We start from the raw sequence: 17,701 nt of genomic DNA on the forward strand, positions 1-17,701 counted from the left end.
GAATGGCTTGCCTTTCTTCCCTGTCTGGAGCGTACGCATTAGTAGCCCAAGCGCTCGGTTGGCCTTGCGGACAGTATAGTCTACATGCTCTCCAAATGTGAGCTTCTGGTCCAGCAACACACCTAGGTCACGCATGACTTGGACACGTTCTAACAATGTTCCTCCGACCACATAACTCGCGGCCACCGGGGCGCGTCTCAGCGTCAGTGTCAACACTTTACATTTGGCAGGGTTGAGCTTGAGCCCCCACTTCTCCGACCAATCACACAACTTGTCCAGCTCGGTTTGAAGAGGCGATTTTTACACGTCGCTGCATGCTCATTTTTGCGCCAGCGGTTTTCCTACAAGGGGCTTGTAAGATTTTTTTTACAGTGCACATTAACCCTCGCCGGCCGAGGGGGGGGGGGGCGGGTGCCGCCCCCCCCCCATAGGGTTTTTTCGCGATAGCTCCGAACACGCTGGCGATAGAGAGCTGAAACTTGGCATACCTGACCTTTGATCCAAGCCGGATCTTTTGACACCAACGGCATTTTTGGGTCAGGTCAGGTCACTGACCTATGACGTCATAAGTGAACTTCTGCACGGTCTTCAGATGTCGCAACTTCGCAACGCCCTCACTGCCAGAGGAGATGTCACAGGGAAATGAAACTTGCAGGATCTAGTATCCATTATGAGTCCCACAACTTGTATATCTCGGATTTTTCCTAAAGGTCATATGAGGTCAGGTCATTTTCGTGACCTCACCATTATAAGTCAATGGGGAAAAATTCAAACTGCTATTCTGGCGCCGGGAACGATCTCCAACTATCTCAAGCACACAGAATCGTGATTTGATGCACTCCTTGCAAGGTTAGATGCGTCACTTTTGCAATGTTGACCTTGCGTGACGTCATTTATGACGTCATCAAGGTCATATTAGTTTTTCGTCAATAACTCTTGATCAAATTGAGCTAGCGAGTCGGGAAAGCCACCAATGGACTCGGGAAGACCTGCCGAATCGAATGATATGCGACATGACCTCTTTCGACCAACTTCGTGACCTGGGGGTGCTGACCTGACCTTGACCTGAGGTCAACACCCCAAGTTGACCTGACCCGGACAAAATGTATATCATTCGACGCGCCTGAGCGAGACAAACACGATGCTGCCAAAATCGGCGCTCTGTGGCCGTTTTTTGCGAAGTTATTCACCAAAAACTGAACCGTACCTTGGGGCACTTGACCTGAGCTTAGAGGTCACCGGTTGACCTAGGACCTTAAAATCGGGTACCAATCTCTGCGTCTCGTAACGGCGCACACGCTCGTTTTTTCCGCGACGCGCTAGCTCCACCAGGGGCGAAACGGCGAGGGGGGGGGGGTCGTACCCGCCCCCCCTCGGCCGGCGCGTATGTAGAAAACCAACAGGTCCGGCGAGGGTTAACCCTATTTCGGACGGGGGAGGCCTTTCAGGATTTTCTTGTACAATTGTTAAACGCCGCGAGACATTCAGCTAATATTTGCTGACTTTTCCTAAATGCTCATTGCGCACATCTCAGCAAAAAAAGCCGGGTCAGGTCAGGTCAGGCATAAGCAAACTTAAAAACTTGCTTTTAAGCTTGGAAACCACAAAAATATCTGGCCTCATTCTGCAACTTTCAATCATTGATCTTGCGACGTTTCGTTGTTAATTTTTTCATAATAAGTCATGATCACAATTTTTAAATCAACCACGGGTAAAGACAAAATTGGATACATTGGATATCGCTACCGTCTGGACAAAACTTCATTAAATTCTATAAATTGACGTTGCGATGTTGCAAAATGCAGGGGTCGCCTGATCACCGAAATCGACTACCGTTCATCACGAAGAAATCCAATCGAAACAGGAGAAAATTCCCATGCCCCGAATCCCGCCAAAATTGCCGCTGCTGCGGCCGTTTGTGCAGCAAAGGAAAATTCTGTTTCAAATCCTGACGCTCCACCAAGAAGAGTAATTAGCCGCACAATGACCAATCTTTCGGATGAAGCCCTTACAGCCCTCCCCCCAAGACGAAATCGCAGAAGAACACTCCAAAGGAAAAGAACATGAAGTGAAGCATTTCCAGCCAAACCCAAATCTCATGATTTTCAAATTCCGGACCAGTTTCACTATATTCGATCGACGGCTGACAAGAAAGGGTTCTGCTGATTTACGACTCTTACGACCCGAACGACGACGAAAACAACACGAACGATGGCCGAGTTGTAATTTTTGCAACCGACGAGATGTTAGTTCTTGAAAGGAGTCGACTACATCGACTTCTTACAACGTACGGCATAATTATTGCCAACACCCAACATCCTACCTACCGACCAGGCGGCTCGTTGCTGGATATAGTAGCGGTCAGCCGTCCCGAGCAGCTGCTGCGCGCCGGTGTGACCCGCTGTCACTACGGCACCCCGCACGACTACACCCGTGTCGTGTTAAGGCCGTGTTACACTGCCGAATTTTGGCCACGACCCTGTCGCCGAATCACGTCGTGTAGGAAATCTGCGAACAGTTCACCGACAGAGGCGAACAGTTCGCCGACAGAGCCCGATTTGCAGAAAACGGGTGGGGGCCCCCCTAATCGTGTGCGGGTCGAAGCTGATCCATGATTTGGCGAGCATCGCGAATGAATGGCGAATCTGTTGCGAATAGTCGGCGATACCTTGGCAACAAGTCGGCGCACGCAGCGACATGTCGGCGGCGACTCGGCGACTGTTTGGCGATCATGTTCGTTTATTATAAGTTCGGCGAACGGCCACGAAATTTTCATTTTTCATGAAATATTCGTGGCGGTCGTGACGAACCGTAAAAGTCGCGCGGTCGACAACGACTGGTCTGCGAAATGCCAAGACCGTGGAAGAAAGATCCCGAATCGGTCCGCGACATAGGATGACTTGCATATTCGTGCACATTCGTGTACCAAAATTCGGCAGTGTAACAAGGGCTTTACGGTGCGCCGGCAGGACCAGACCGACCTACCCGGTCGTTCAGCGCCGGCGTCTGGGCCGGATCGACGCCGACGGATTCAACCTGCTGCTCGCCAACACCGACTGGAGCTCAGTGTTTCGCGCACAGCACACGGCTGACAAGTGGGAGGCGCACCGCCAGATCTTCCTCGGCCAGCTGGACACGGTGGCTCCCGTCACAAGAGCGCAGCAGCGGGCGAAGGGGAGCATCTCAGTCTCAGCACCCACCAGAGATTTAATGGCTCGCCGAAGACTGGCCCTCCGCCCCGGCAGCGACCGCGAGGTATACAAGGAGCTCAACCGCCAGTGCCGAGCAGCAGTTCGGAGAGACTGGGAGGCCCATATGCAGCGTGAGCTGACCGAGGCAGGGCCGAGTAAAGTCTGGCAGGTGCTAAGGCCTATTAGGGGAAGCGGGGGGAGCACCGCCAGTCGCCACCTTAAGCATTTCTGCTCACCGAGCTGATATGCGTAGTAAAAACGAAGCTCTTTTGCATTCATGTGAAAGTAGGAATGTTTTCCTATATGTTGGCATAGTTTCCAGCGCTCCATTATAAAATTTCGCTACTTTACAGACATTGAAAACAAGTCCTGCATTTTCCGTCCTCCAAAAAATGTGCGGGTAGCACCGCCACTGATGGCGATGTTATCCACAGATCGGCCTTACGGTGACAGCCACCCTCGGAAGCGTTACTGCTGTCTGAAATAGTAACTCAAACTCATATAAGACACACAAGAGTTGGTTGTTAGTTTGTCACAGATCAGACTGTTTGTTGCGGACAATATGCATACAAAGCATGACAAATTCACGTTTATTTCGAAACATCCAGTGAAGTCAAACGTGAGGTTAAAAAACAGACGACGTTTGCGGCCTAACTAAAGCTCTTCTCCGAGCTGAGTGAATCATCATTGCGGCTTTATCCATTTTGCCACCCCTTGGGGTAGCACCGCCGAGCATGGCGGTGTTACCCCACACACAGTCATGGACCGACAACGCCCCGACGGGAAAACAAGCCGGGACGCGATTCTTCTGTAATTCCTTTCTCAACGAAGAGCACTTCATGCCCTCAAATTTAACGTAAAAATCAAGGCATTTTGACTTGAAATGACCACTTACTTGCTGCTAAAACATGCCAAATGATTACGATGGTTTGAAATTCACAAAATGGGCAATTGCGATCTCAAAATCAAATAAATCTTAGCGAAACCTACTTCACGCGGCGTCCCGTTTCCGTTCGGACACCGAAATGGCGGGTGTTTACATTTACAATTCAGAGTTTTGCCGATAGAGAGGATGGCGGTGTTTCCCACATGGCGGTGCTACCCCCGCTTCCCCTATTGGCTGCAAGAAGGAAGCGGCTGTGCCTAACGCCACACCTGACGCGCTGAACGATTACTACGTCAGCATTGGACTAACCACGGCCGCCAGCGTCCCCAAGCCAGCAGTGCCGGTGCCGATCAGGTTGCCACGCGTCACCACAAGCGGGTTCAGACCGCAGCCAATCGACATCGAGACGCTGGGCCAGCTCCTGCTGAATATGAAGCCGTCCAACTCCACCGGCATAGACGGAGTCAGCGTGAACATGCTTCAGAAGTTCTTTTGGGGTATGGGACACGTGCTCCTTGACGTCATCAACTCGAGCCTGACATCAAACACCGTGCCGAAGGAACACCTTCCCAAAGGGAGCGGACCTTCTGAGCCTACCAACACACGCCCAATCTCCATCCTGCCAGCCGTGATGAAGGTTGTGGAGCGAACAGTTCAGCACCAACTGGTGGGGTACCTGGAATCGAACCGACTTTTGTCCAGCACCCAGCACGGCTATCGAAGAGGGTACAGCACTGAAACAGCACTCAGTGTTATCTCGGATCATGTACTGAGAGCAATGGATGCCGGGGAAGTGTCGGTGTTGGTACTTTTGGACCTGTCCAAATGTTTCGATGTGGTGCCGCACCAAAGACTTTTAGAGAAGCTCGCGCTGTATGGCGTCGAGACGGAGTGGTTTACGGACTATCTCAGCGGCCACACGCAGCAGGTACAGATTCCCAACAGTGGCGGGGGCGAACACCTGCAGTCCCGTGTCAGTCCAAACACGATAGGCGTGTTTCAGGGCGGATCCCTTAGTTGTACTTTGTTCTCAGTGTTCTCTAACGAGATGAGCCTGTATCTGCCTGAAAAGATCCATATCGTACAATTTGCGGATGACACACAGCTTCTTGTCAGTGGTAAGAAAAACGGCCTACCACAGCTGATAGATCTCATTGAAAGTGCTGTTGAATGCCTGTACATGTGGTTCTGTACCAACGGCATGAAGTTAAACGCAGCCAAAACGCAGGTTCTTGTGTTAGGAACCCCTGCGATGCTCCGAGGACTGCCACCTGTCACCCTCAAAATCATGGGCGCCGTTATTCCCGACTCGAGAGTTGTCAAAAACCTTGGCGTTATCATGAACTCCCATTTAAACTTCAAGAGTCACATAGATTACGTAACTGCAAAGTGTACCGGCGTCCTCATCGGACTAATGCATGCAAAACATGTCATACCCAGAAACTCTCTGCCAACCATTGTTCAGGCACTTGTGAACTCTGTTGTCAGGTACTGTATATCGGTGTACGGTACATGCGGCGACACGCAACTCCACAGCGTGCAGAAACTTTTGAACTTCGGTGCCCGAGTTATCAGTGGCCGACGCAAATACGACCATATTAGTGACGTTCTCCGCGATCTGCACTGGCTCGACGCTGCGCAGCTTGTCAGGTATCATCGTCTGTGTATGGTGCATTCAGTCACCGCCACGGGAAGACCCGAGGACATAGCGATCACCATAGGAGAAGTGACACAGCACCAGTACCGGACGCGTGACGCCGGCCGACATGTGTTACCGAGGATACGCACGGAGGCCGGACGCCGGCGGCTGTGTTACAGCGCCGTGCGGGACTACGGCCGTCTCCCGCTCGATGTCAGCGTACGCAGCTTCAGGTGTCAACTCAGGAAATACTTACTGCGGGAGCAGAATGGCAACTCGTAGGTCGCGTTAAGTGAACTGCCTTGTACTGCCCCGAATCTCGTCTTTTTTTGTATCGTGTTTGACGTGAGGCAATGAAAACCCATGTTTCATGGATTTGTCACGAATAAAGAATCTGAATCTGAACCAGAACTGGATGGCCGATGGCACGTTCAAAGTGTCCCCAAATTTTATTCCTTCAACTTTAAACGGTTCATGCAATTCTGGGGAAGGACCATGTCATTCCTTGCATTTATGCTCTTCTTACGGCCAAAGCTAGGGTTCTTTATGACCAAATGTGAGAAAAAGTCTTAACATTTATTCAAAATTTGCAGCCAGTCTCTTGTACCACTGATCTTGAAGTCGCAGCACATCAGTCGATGAGACACCTTTTTCCTGCGATTCAAATTAGGGCATGTTTTTTCTTCATTTTGGGCAAGCAATCTGGAGGAGGGTCTGTGATTTGGGGCTTAGAATGTCATACATTCAGGACGAAAATGTTCGTATATTTACTAAAATGCTAGCGTCCTTGGCATTTCTTCCGTCTCAGATTGTGGTCAATAGCTTTGAGCAGCTGGATGAACTTCGGGAACAAAGTAATTTGGAAATTCTTGCACCCCTTTACGCATCATTTGAAGACACATACATGGGACAACTAACAAGGGGTGGGAGGGGAAGGAGGTGGGCAAAATTTGATCTGGAAATGTGGAACGTGAGAGATAGGACGACGGAAGGAATGCTAGGGACTAGACATGTCATTCGGATACCAACCTTTTGGTATACCGATACCAAACCGATACCAACTTGGTATTTGGTATTTCAAGGAGAGTGGATTTGGTATTTTGTTGGTATTATGAATCCTCACTAATGTAAAAAAGGCTGAGAATTTGGTATAAAGTTGGTATTTTCCTGATATTCCCAAGTCGGTTTGGTTTCGGTATTTTTCCATGGATATTGTTGGTATTGGTTTTATATCGGTATCTCGATTTTCCGTAATTGACATCACTACTAGGGACCAATAATAAACTCGAGGGATGGCACAGAGGGATTCAGTCGTTTCAGGGACCTCACCCAAATATCTGGAAATTCGTACGTTGCTTGGGGCAAGAACAAATTTTACAACATGCGGAACTGATCCAAATTCAAACGGGAGAATTTCGCGAAAAACAGCACAAGCAATATGAATCTCTGAACAAACGTTTGGTCACCATTATTGGTAAACAGCAGGGTGTTGAAATCGAACCGCTGGAATTTTTGAGAAATGTGGCATTAAATTTGGAGCTTAATGTCTGAACTTTGAGCGTGACATCCGCCATCCAGTTCCGGATATAGAGGATTCTTCATGGCTCCGAGTGGAAGATAAGGATATATTTTCCAAGCGGGTTACTGAAAAACCGAGCGACGAAGAAGCGAGGTTTTTCTGTAACACGCGAGGAAAAGATATTCGATCTTCCACGAGTGAGCCATGAAGAACCCTATATCTCTCTATGTTGAGGTTTATTCCTAATTATTTAAATATCACATTTATGAATAATATGATATTTAAATAATGCCATGTTTGAAAATAATGGCAGCTGTTGGCAAGTAGCTCGAAAGCGATTGTGACCCACCGCGCCATAATTGTCCTGAGGCCCCCTTAGGACGCCATCAAAAGTGGAGTGACATGGGCCTGGTCAGGCCTACAGCTTTCCAGATACATAAAAAATGTTCAGACATAAAAGGTGTAAAATTAACAGGGCTATAAAACTGCTATCTCGGATTTTTAAACTTTTGGATTTCGAACCCTAAAATTAAGAAGTAATTGCTTTTTATATAATAGCCAAAAAATCGCAAGAGTTTTTTTTTCGAATTTCGAGAAAATGGAATATACCTACCTATATGATAGACCCTGCTACCGTCTATCCACAAACCAAATTTTAGACTGATACCTCTTTTATGGCCAAGTTATAGCCAAAACACTTCGAAATTGATGACACAAAAATTTTAAACCTATTTTTTGGCAATTATCGACCACGTAGCGCAAAACAAAGGCCGTTATTAGACTCCCCGTGACGAGCTGCATCGAATCAATACCCATTTTATGCAAAAATATCAATGTTGAAATTTGACCTAATCTGACCTGACCTTGACCTGACCTTCACCAGAAAATAACGTTAACTGGCCCCAAAGGTTGTCTGACCCACATAATGTCATTTGTCATGTAAAATGGACCATAAAACATGTATCACACGACACTTTGATATTGTGACTCTCGGTGACCTGACCTCTGTGACCTGACCTGGTATTAATGACCGCAAATAGAAAATATGTGTTTTATGGACAATTCCCCCATCGATGATTTTCAATAACATGCCTTTTACTCGATTCTACAACGCATTTCTTGAAATCCCTGTAAACGGTAAAAATTCGATCTTTGGCCTGACCTAGGACGTCATCGGTTGGACCAAGCAGTGGCGCGGGAACTTCTTCCAGACTGGGGGGGGGGGGGGCTGAACCATAATAGAAATCAACCTAGGGTACCCCCAAATCTAGTTTTCTCACCGGTTTTAGGCCACTTATTTTTCAGACATTGGCCTTTTCAACAACAAAAAAAAAACACGAAAATATTTTCAAAAAGTGAGGTATTCCGTCTCAGCTGAGTGAAGAAACTACCGTTTTGGCAACCTGGAGTAAAGGTTTTAATCTGCCAAATGAGTTGCCGAGCCAGTGAAATAGGTGGATTTTTCACTTACATGCTTTCTTCCTTTGTGACCCACAACCCCTAATTTGGGGAGGACAAGCTGCCCAACGGTTCCTGGCCTCATGAAACGTTGTGGGGCACCGCCCCCACGGCCGCAGAGTTGTGGGGGCAAGCTTCCCCCACTGCCCCCTCCCCCGGTTCCCACGCCTATGTATGAATCTATGAAATTATGTTGGTAGATTTCCGATTTCGATTCCTCCAGCTGGGGGGGGGGGGGGCTCAAATGCATTACGAGCCCCCCAGCCGAAAAGCTGGGGGGCTCAGCCCCCGTTAGCCCCCCCCCCCGGTTCCCGCGCCACTGGGACCAAGGTAAATGAAATTGGGTCACAAGGTAGTTCCGTGGATGCTATCCAACGCCGTTTGAATTTTCAAAATCGGCCGGTAACTTTCCGAGATCTTAGGGGGGGGGGTGTCGAAACGCCCCCCCCCCCCCCACGGGTGGCAGGGTCCGCTGATAACCCTACGGGGCGCGGGTTAAATCTGTCAGTGTATTGCAAAGACCACATTCAATAACTAAATTCAGTGCACTGCGGGCTTGTGGAATATTTGCTCAGGTATGGAATAGAGATTACACCCTTAGGTGGTTTTTAGCCAAATTAAGGTGGCAGTGCATCAGCATACATATCAGTAACAGTGGAGGCGATTTCGACAGCTTGTCTATGACGAACTGTCGAAATCGATTGCACTTTTACCGAACTGTGTGCATTTTGCCTATATTTGGCCGCAATAAGGTATAGTCACTACTTACTAGTCAGCTAGTTTTGACGAACACAAAACACGCAGTAATCACCATATTTTACGCATGGCATTCGTGACGAAAAACCGCGGGGAAGGTCTGTCTAGAAGACCCTCTCCCTCCCTAACAGTGCGAGGGCAAATGAAAAGGGACTAATTAAGACAAAGAACACGGACGCTTAGTAGTTGAGCTAATGTAAACCTGAATGTTGGAATTGCTTGAGTTACATGAACAAGTAAATACGCAACAGGAGCGGATTTTGCTACTCGCTCACCATTGTAGTCCGTTTGTAATACGCATTGACTCTGGTCATGTAGCCCCAGTCAATATGTGGTCAGCTCCAATGGCCAGCGCGGGCGCGGTCGATTGACTCACGATGGCAGGTGACGTAGGTGCGCCAGACTGCGACTGACACCCTCCAGCGTGCGCACCACCTCTGCCTGCGCGGCGCCCACTGCGCGCGTCTCGGCGCCTTTAGTCTGCTCGTAGGTGCGCAGGAACTCCTGCATCTCCTGCTCTCGGCGCCGCAGCTCGCGGTACTTGAGGTTACGCTCCGAGTTGCTGTCCTCCAGATCCTGCCCACATTGTCAGAGCCGAGTCAGGGAGTCACACTCCTTATCCACTCAGAAAAGCCCTCGGCACAGAGGAGTTTGTCTAATCAGAGATGTCTGTCCAATCACAGGAATCTGAGGAGTCTGTTCAGCCAGTCTGTCCAGTCGGAGGTATATGTCGGATCAGAGATGCATGTCCTGTGTCCACAGTCCAGCCACAGGATTCCTCCATGTCAGAGAAGTCCTTCAGGCAGAAGACTGTGACTTGTCCAGTAGGGTTTTCCGGACCAGGTAGTGCGGTCCTTTTGAACCGGTTTATGGCAAAAAGAGTTATTCCACACCAGTAAAGTTTATATAATTGGTAGCTTTCGAAGGCTACTGCCTTCTTCGTCATCCATAGGTATATGTTCTAAGTTCTAACACAACAAGACAATACACATTTGAAAAAATACAATCTCATTTTCACGCGGAAATAGTTAAAGTGCTCGCCTGGTTGGAAGGATGCAAATACATAATAACACTTACACATTTCGTTAAACAATGATATAAAGCCTCAAAGTACGGTTCTCCAGGGTATTAGTCGTTGGTCGCTCGGCGAGCGGGAGGGCAACCAGTTCCGCCCCTGTATCGCGTGACCCCTTGCTCCGCCCAGTTACCCACGAGCGTACTCCACGCCGCGTAGTAGCGTGGGGAGGGGAGGGTTAGGATGGTGGCATGTGTAGAGGCTAGAACCGGTTTCCACCGCCATGCCACCGCCCAGCGACATGGAGCGGGGTCAGTGACCAGGGCGCAGGGAAAGGTCAGAGGCCAACTATAACGTAGAGCTTTGTGTCTCCCTCCCCTCCGCGTGTAACGACGCACGACAGCGGCCGGCCGCCGATCAGGCTTGACATGTCAAGGTCACCCGCAGTCAACGGGCGCAGAGGGTTGGTCGAGTGCGCGTCCGTGGCTGACGACAGTCTCGACCATGTGCTATGGTGCCGATAGACTAGCGTGGGTAATAAGTTTTTGTTCAGTGCATATGGCTGCTGGGGTGTGTCATCTTGATATGATGCCTTGTAACGTGTATGATACGCTTAAAACCTCGCTGGCAGTGGCCGAGAGGAGAGGGAGGGGGTGGGTGCCGCCTCCACATGTTTATTTTTGTTGACAGCTGCGAAAGCTGGAATTTGGCAAGCTTGACCTTTGATTCAAGCTGAATTTTTATGACAGCAGCTGTATTTTCACCCTCGCCCATATTGGTGTTTTGCCAGCGTCTATCGTAAAGGGGGGGGGGGAGGAGGGTCCATTGGACCCCTTTGCCGTTCAGCCCTTGATCGAGCTAACGCTTCGCGGAAAAAGAGCGTGTTGCCCGTGACGAGAGGAGGCCGATGATACCCAATTTTAAGGTCCTAGGTCATTGGTTGACAGGTCAATATAACTCAAAAGTCGGGGAACCGGGACCCGTTAGAGCTTCGTAAAGTGAAGCTGTTCAAGGTTAAAGGGTTTTGCGGGGTGCTGATCACAAATTTCAAGTTAGTTTTGATCACAGATGATGTTTTCGTGCATTTAGGCCAGGTCGGGTCAGGTCAGGTCACGTCACATGTTACGAGGGAACCAAAACTACTTCTTAAATGTTCAAACGGTTTCTAAATGCGAAATCAACTCCAAAATCTACCCTAGAAACATGTAGAAATCGAAAGAGTGAACAAAGGTCATCAAAAGTCAGTGACCTGACTGACCTTCACGTGACCTTGATACCTACTAGAATCCATGGGATCAACATCCTTTCGCATGTTTGATCGCTTAAAGCCACAAAAAGACAATAAAACGCGCTCTATTCGAAATACGCCAAAACGCGATTCCGGCCAAACATGGTTTCGGAAAACAGGTCACAGGTCAAAGGTCTTTTGAGTCAGGGTCATATAAATTACAGGGTAGGCGTAATATTGATTAACTTGAGGGTACTGAAAGTTTCGTCGCAATCAGCCGCTTTTTGCGCGAGTTATTTGCGAAAAACTGAGGGTAGGAGGTCTGTTCGACACCCTCCTACAAGTGCGAAGGTTAAGGTCAGGCCGTTGACCAATGACGTCAAAAGTGAACCTCTGTAAGGTCCCAAAATGTCGCGACGTCGCAGCACCCTTCGTGCCAGGGGACTTTTCAACGGGGAATGAAGCTTATATGATCTAGTAGGTACTATCTCACAGAGTCCTCACAACTTGTATGTAGCTATCTCGTATTTTTCTTAAGAGTCACCTGAAGTCAGGTCGGTCACGCAACCTCACGATTATTAATCAATTGGGAAATATGAAAGCTGTTATTTTGGCATTTTGGCGCCGGGAGCCAGCTAAAGCTGTCTCAAGCGCATTAATTCGCGATTTTATACAATCTTTGCAAGCCCCAGCACTCAGCAGTCACTTTTAAAGTTAGGCGACCTCATTTATGACGTCACTAAGGTCACAGGAGTTTTCACCAAAAAGTCCCGATCAAATTGAGCTAGCGAGTCGGGAAGCCACCAGTGGACTTGTGAGGACCTACCCAATCGAAGAAGCTATATGACCTCCTTGGGCCAGCTTCGTGGCCTGAGTGTCTCTGCCCTGACCATGACCTGATGTGAACACCTTAAATTGACCTCAACGAAAACAAAGCGTATACTATTCGACGCGCTTGAGCTGGAGCATGTAAAACTCGATGGTGCCATTATGTTGGCTCTGTAACCACTTAACCCTCGCCCGTAAACGGCGATCTGCCACCTTCGCCCATGCAGGGGGGGGGGGTTGGTGCGACCCCCCTCCCTTAGCGTTTGAAAACGGAGCGTCGTAGAGCTTAGCGGAAAAAACCAACGGATTGCTCTCAACGAGATCTCGCGATTGGTGGTATATTTTTTGGTCCTAGGTCAACATTTGACCTACTTTTGACCGGTCAAAGGTCAAATTTTCGGAAAAATAGACTTTTTCAACTTTCCGCGGCGATTGCGGAAAAACGGTGGGAGATATCGACTTGAAACCTTCACTATCGTGTTCCTTGATCAATTCTCTATCGTTTGGTATGTATTTCGTTTCCCTAGCTCTAAAAATGGCGCGTTGGGAGCGCCGGAAGTCGGCAAAGTCACAGTCGGCGGCAGAAATTCGAAAAATCAAAATTTAAATTTTTGAAATCTGATTGTATTTTTGGATTTGGGAGGTCCATTTGCTCCCTATAGAAGCTAATATTGCTGCATATTCCCATTGAGGTGACAAGAATTAGCAAAATAATGGTTCGGACGCTTTTCAAAAATAGTACCGGACGCTGTTCCTCTTGTGACGTCATAGCTCCGTGACCTGACCTGACCCGGTCAAGTTCCTTATACCATATGATAGCCAATACTTGCCCCAACATACATGGGAAGTTTCATCACGATCCATCAACCGATGTCCGTACCACCGGCAGGAAACCTCGGGCGTTGGCACTCAGTTTGTGAAAATCCGGCCGGAGGCTGTTCCCTTTGTGACGTCATAACTCCATGACCTGACATGACCCGGTCAAATTTTTTTCATCAAAAGATGCGCAAGGTTTGCCCCATAAGGTACCCAAAATTTGGCGGCGCTGCGCGCCGCCGTTTTTGCACTATTTCCGAAAAACCTCAGGGGGGGGGGGGGTTGCACCAACCCCCCCCCCCCCTACATGGGCGAGGGTTAAGTGGTGAAGTTGTTTACCAAAAACCGATCCCGCGACTTGGAAGACTTATACTGACCTCAGAGTTTATCGGTTGACCTGAGACATTCAACTCGGGTACCAGTTGCTGCATTTCATACGACGCACGCGCTCAGTTTTATCCGCAAGGCGCTAGCTCAATTAGGGGCAAAAAGACGGAGAGGGGTCGCAATCGCACCCCCCCCCCTCGGCCGGGGTATATGCAGAAAACCCAAAGGCCAAAATTCCGTTGAGGGTTAAGCACTGAAGTGATGTTATGATGCGAGAAGGTTAAGGTCAAAACAAGCATGCACACGAGCGGGTGTGAATAAAACTGTGTTCGAGGTATGCCTTTTTTATTATACATTCGATTTGCTTTAATTATTGGTAAGAACAGATACAACCAAGAAGAGCGCCCCTGAAGAAAAGGTGGCGCACCGGACGGGTGCGATTTTAAGGTCTAAGGTCAGTCGGGGACCTCTAAGTTCGGATCAAGCGCTCCATGTTAGGGGTAAAAGACTGGGGGCAAAAAAGCATCCCGATTTTGGCAGCATCGTCATGCTTTGTCATGGCACTCATCCACTCCCTCAGCCGAAATATTATTTCCCTTTTGTATGAGTTCTGGCATAATCCCGCACATTATGCTGCATGTTGTTTGCCATGAAAAAAAAACAATGCATGTTCAGCTACGTTCTACGCAGTACGCACTAACCTAACCACCATCCCATCATCCACCACTAGCCACCATCCCGTTCTGTGCCCCCTTCCACCCCACACGAATCAGCCGAGATACTACTGTTAACGCCAGACCCCTTGAGACCTTAATTTTTCGCGATTATTTTTAAATGCGTGGAAGAATTTCAACCAAGCTCAGGCCATGGCCGTTTCAAGACCTGCCGAAACTTTTACAATTAAGATATTTTATCGCCATTTCAATATTTCAGGCACTTCTCATTGACTCGTAATGTTAAATTTCGAGCAAGATTTTCACCCGGTGTGTAGAGGCTATCACCAGTCAGCCTGTGATACGTTATGACGTCACAGCTAAGCCCCGCCTCTGTGGTCTTGGCCTGCGGCGGTTTCGGGCCAGCGCGCGGTCACTCTCGCTGTGGCGGGGAGCAGGGACGGTCGAGCGGTGCCGAAAGCCGGCGGAGTTGTGCGTAACGTCTTGGCTGACAATGCCCAAAGAGCGACATGATGACTGAGGAGCCATAAATGCTCAATGGGCATTGTTTGTACAGTCTGTCTTAAAAGTACCGCGCAAAGTGACGGTGGATCCATCAAGCCTGACTGAGGAAGGGGCTGCTATAATTTGAAAGTCACCGAACCAATTGACCTAGGGAATGGACGAGGATGTGAATTGCTTCAGTGACTCAAATTTAGTAGGCCCTTCCTCGGTCAGGCATGATGGATCCACCGTCACTTTGCGCGGTACTTTTAAGACAGACTGTACAATGCTGATAGGTTCGCTGATATTCGTTTTATTTTTCACAAGCTGCAAATGACGGGCAGATGGCATATACCTGACATAAGGTTAGGAAATATTCACCTGTATTTAAAACCTATGGCGTTGCAGCTAATGCGATAATGGGATGTCGGATGTCATGAAGTAGCTCCTGATTTATACATCGCTATGTACCTATATCGTTATACATCGCTATGTACCTATATCGACCAGCGCAATAATTAGCAAATTGCCTTCGCTTCACATCATAAGACTCGCTCGTATTTCACCAAACAGATATCCTACATCGAAAATCGTATTTGTTAGGAATCGTTAACGTTTTCCGAAGCATGTGTGAGTAGTAGATTGAGGATGGATGGTCCTCTTGGTCCCACATACCTACAAGAGTCAACAAGAGCCTAACATTTACTTGACGGTATGCTGCAATTGATTCATAGCACGTGAAACGTCAGCAAAATTCATAGTCCTTTACAGATGGCAGGGGTGTCGTTTGTACAGAGGTCGCTGATGGGCACGGGTCAGTGCCGCAGTCGTGGGCGGAGCCTAATGTCATATGACGTATGAAAGCCTCTATCCAGGATGGAAAAACAGTTAACATTACGAGTCAATGACAAGTGCCACAAATATCTAAGTGACAACAAAATGTATTTGAAGAAAAAGTTTCGGCAGGTCTTGAAACAGCTATTTCCTAAATATGGTTGAAATTATTCCACGCATTTTAAAATAATCGCGAAAAATTAGGGTCTCAAGGCTTCTGGCGTTAACAGTAGTCACTAGTCAGTCGGGCTAGCGCTATCCTATCCTCCCTGACTGCACAGCGCTAAAACCCAGAGCCGAGACTTCCCGAGCGCGACCTCTGACCCCACGCGGTCCGAAGGGTCGGCCGATGCCTAAGGGCGCGCCGCGCGCCGGCCTCTGCCGAGTCTCCCTTTCATACACCGTTTACTACGCGCTCGATTCATTCATGATTCTGTGTTTCCGCGTTCCTCTCGTTAGATGGCTCTACTGATGTCAGGCGATCCCAGGCAAAATTTTTCGCCGCTCCCCTGCCCAAGGGCAGATCCAGTCACTTGTTTTGGGGTGCATCCATTTTCACCTGCGACTGGGGGGGGGGGGGCGGGTTAAGGCCTATGTCACTTTCACAGTCAACCAACTGTGCCACTTATAGTTTAACGTTTGTCGTGTGTGATATGGTATTTCGTGTGTATTTCACCTTATAGGTATGCCTATTGTTTACATTAGTGATATCAATAACGGAAAATCAGGATACCGATACCAAACCAAATGCCAACCAAAACCATGAAAAATACCGAAACCAAACCAACTTGGGAACATGAGGGAAATACCAACTTTTTACCGAATTCGTATCCTCTTATACATTAGCCGGATTCGTAATACCAACAAAATACCAACAACATTAGGATCAAAATACCAAATACCAAGTTGGTATCAGTTTGGTATCGGTATACCAAAAAGTTGGTATTCGATTGACATCTCTAGTCTACATACATTTAAAATTTTAAGAAGACTGCAAAAGTGCAGAGTTAAACTTACTATGATTGCTCCTTGAACCAGAAATCGAATAGGTAGGTGATGCTCGCTGCCTCTTTTTAGGAGACATGGTCAGCTTACTCTTGGCGCGTCCTCTTGATCTAAATACGGCTTTTATTGACCTTAATCTACTTGTAATACATCCTTGGCCTTGTAGCGCGCTACCCTGCTGGCCCATGCCGGTCTTTGAGGGTCCCACACTGACCTCTGAGGCCCCGTGCTGGCCTGTAAAGGCCCATATTAGCCTCTGAGGGCCCCGCACTGGATTCTGAAGACCCGATGCCGGCCTTTAACCCTCGCATGTGTAGGGGGGGGGTCGGATGGACCCCCCCCATGGTTTTTCGCGAATAACTCGCGTAAAAAGCGGCCGATCGCGACGAAACTTTCAGTACCCTCGCATTGATCAATTTTACACCTACCCTGAAAATTTCATGACCCTGACCCAAATGACCTTTGACCTGTGACCTCTTTTCCGAGACCATGTTTGGCCGGAATCGCGATTTCGCGTATGTCGGCTCGCACTAGCCGCGTGTTTGCAAGCTTTTCGTGGTTTCAAACGTTCAAACATGTGATTTGATGTTACTCCCGTGTGTGTCAAGGTCACCTGAAGGTCAGGTCAGGTCATTGACCTTTGGTGACCTCGGGTGACCTCGGTTCACTTTTTCGAGTTTTACATGTTTCTAGGCTAGTTTTTGGAGCTGAATTCGAATTTAGCAACCATTTGAACATTTACGAAGTAGTTTTGGTGACTTCGTAACATGCTACGAAGCTGTCAGAGGCGGTTGACACGTACTACGAATACCCGTCACGACGCCTACTGGTTGACCTGACCTGACCTGACCCGACCTGGTCTAAATGCTTCAAGACATCATCTGTGATCAAAACTAACACGATATTCGTGATCAGCACCCCGAAAAACCCCTTAGCAGCCACACTTTACGACTTTCTAACAGGTCCCGATTTTCCCGACTTTGGGTCATTGACCTGACCTGGAAGGTCAACCAATGACCTAGGACCTTAAAATTGGGTATCA

General features: G+C 48.4%; 1 protein-coding gene across 1 annotated transcript in view; it reads right to left on the reverse strand.

The window, feature by feature from the left end:
* The window catches only part of LOC122379422 (intraflagellar transport protein 74 homolog), a 439,917-nt gene that overhangs the window by 105,578 nt on the left and 316,638 nt on the right, over nt 1–17,701 (reverse strand). Inside the window, exon 12 of the mRNA XM_043361638.1 lies at nt 9,826–10,025. Coding sequence (XP_043217573.1) covers nt 9,826–10,025 — 200 coding nt within the window. The remainder of the gene's footprint in view (nt 1–9,825; nt 10,026–17,701) is intronic.

This window comes from Amphibalanus amphitrite, unplaced genomic scaffold (assembly GCF_019059575.1).
Source record: "Amphibalanus amphitrite isolate SeventyFive unplaced genomic scaffold, NRLGWU_Aamphi_draft 000077F_arrow, whole genome shotgun sequence".
Lineage (NCBI taxonomy): Eukaryota > Metazoa > Arthropoda > Thecostraca > Balanomorpha > Balanidae > Amphibalanus > Amphibalanus amphitrite.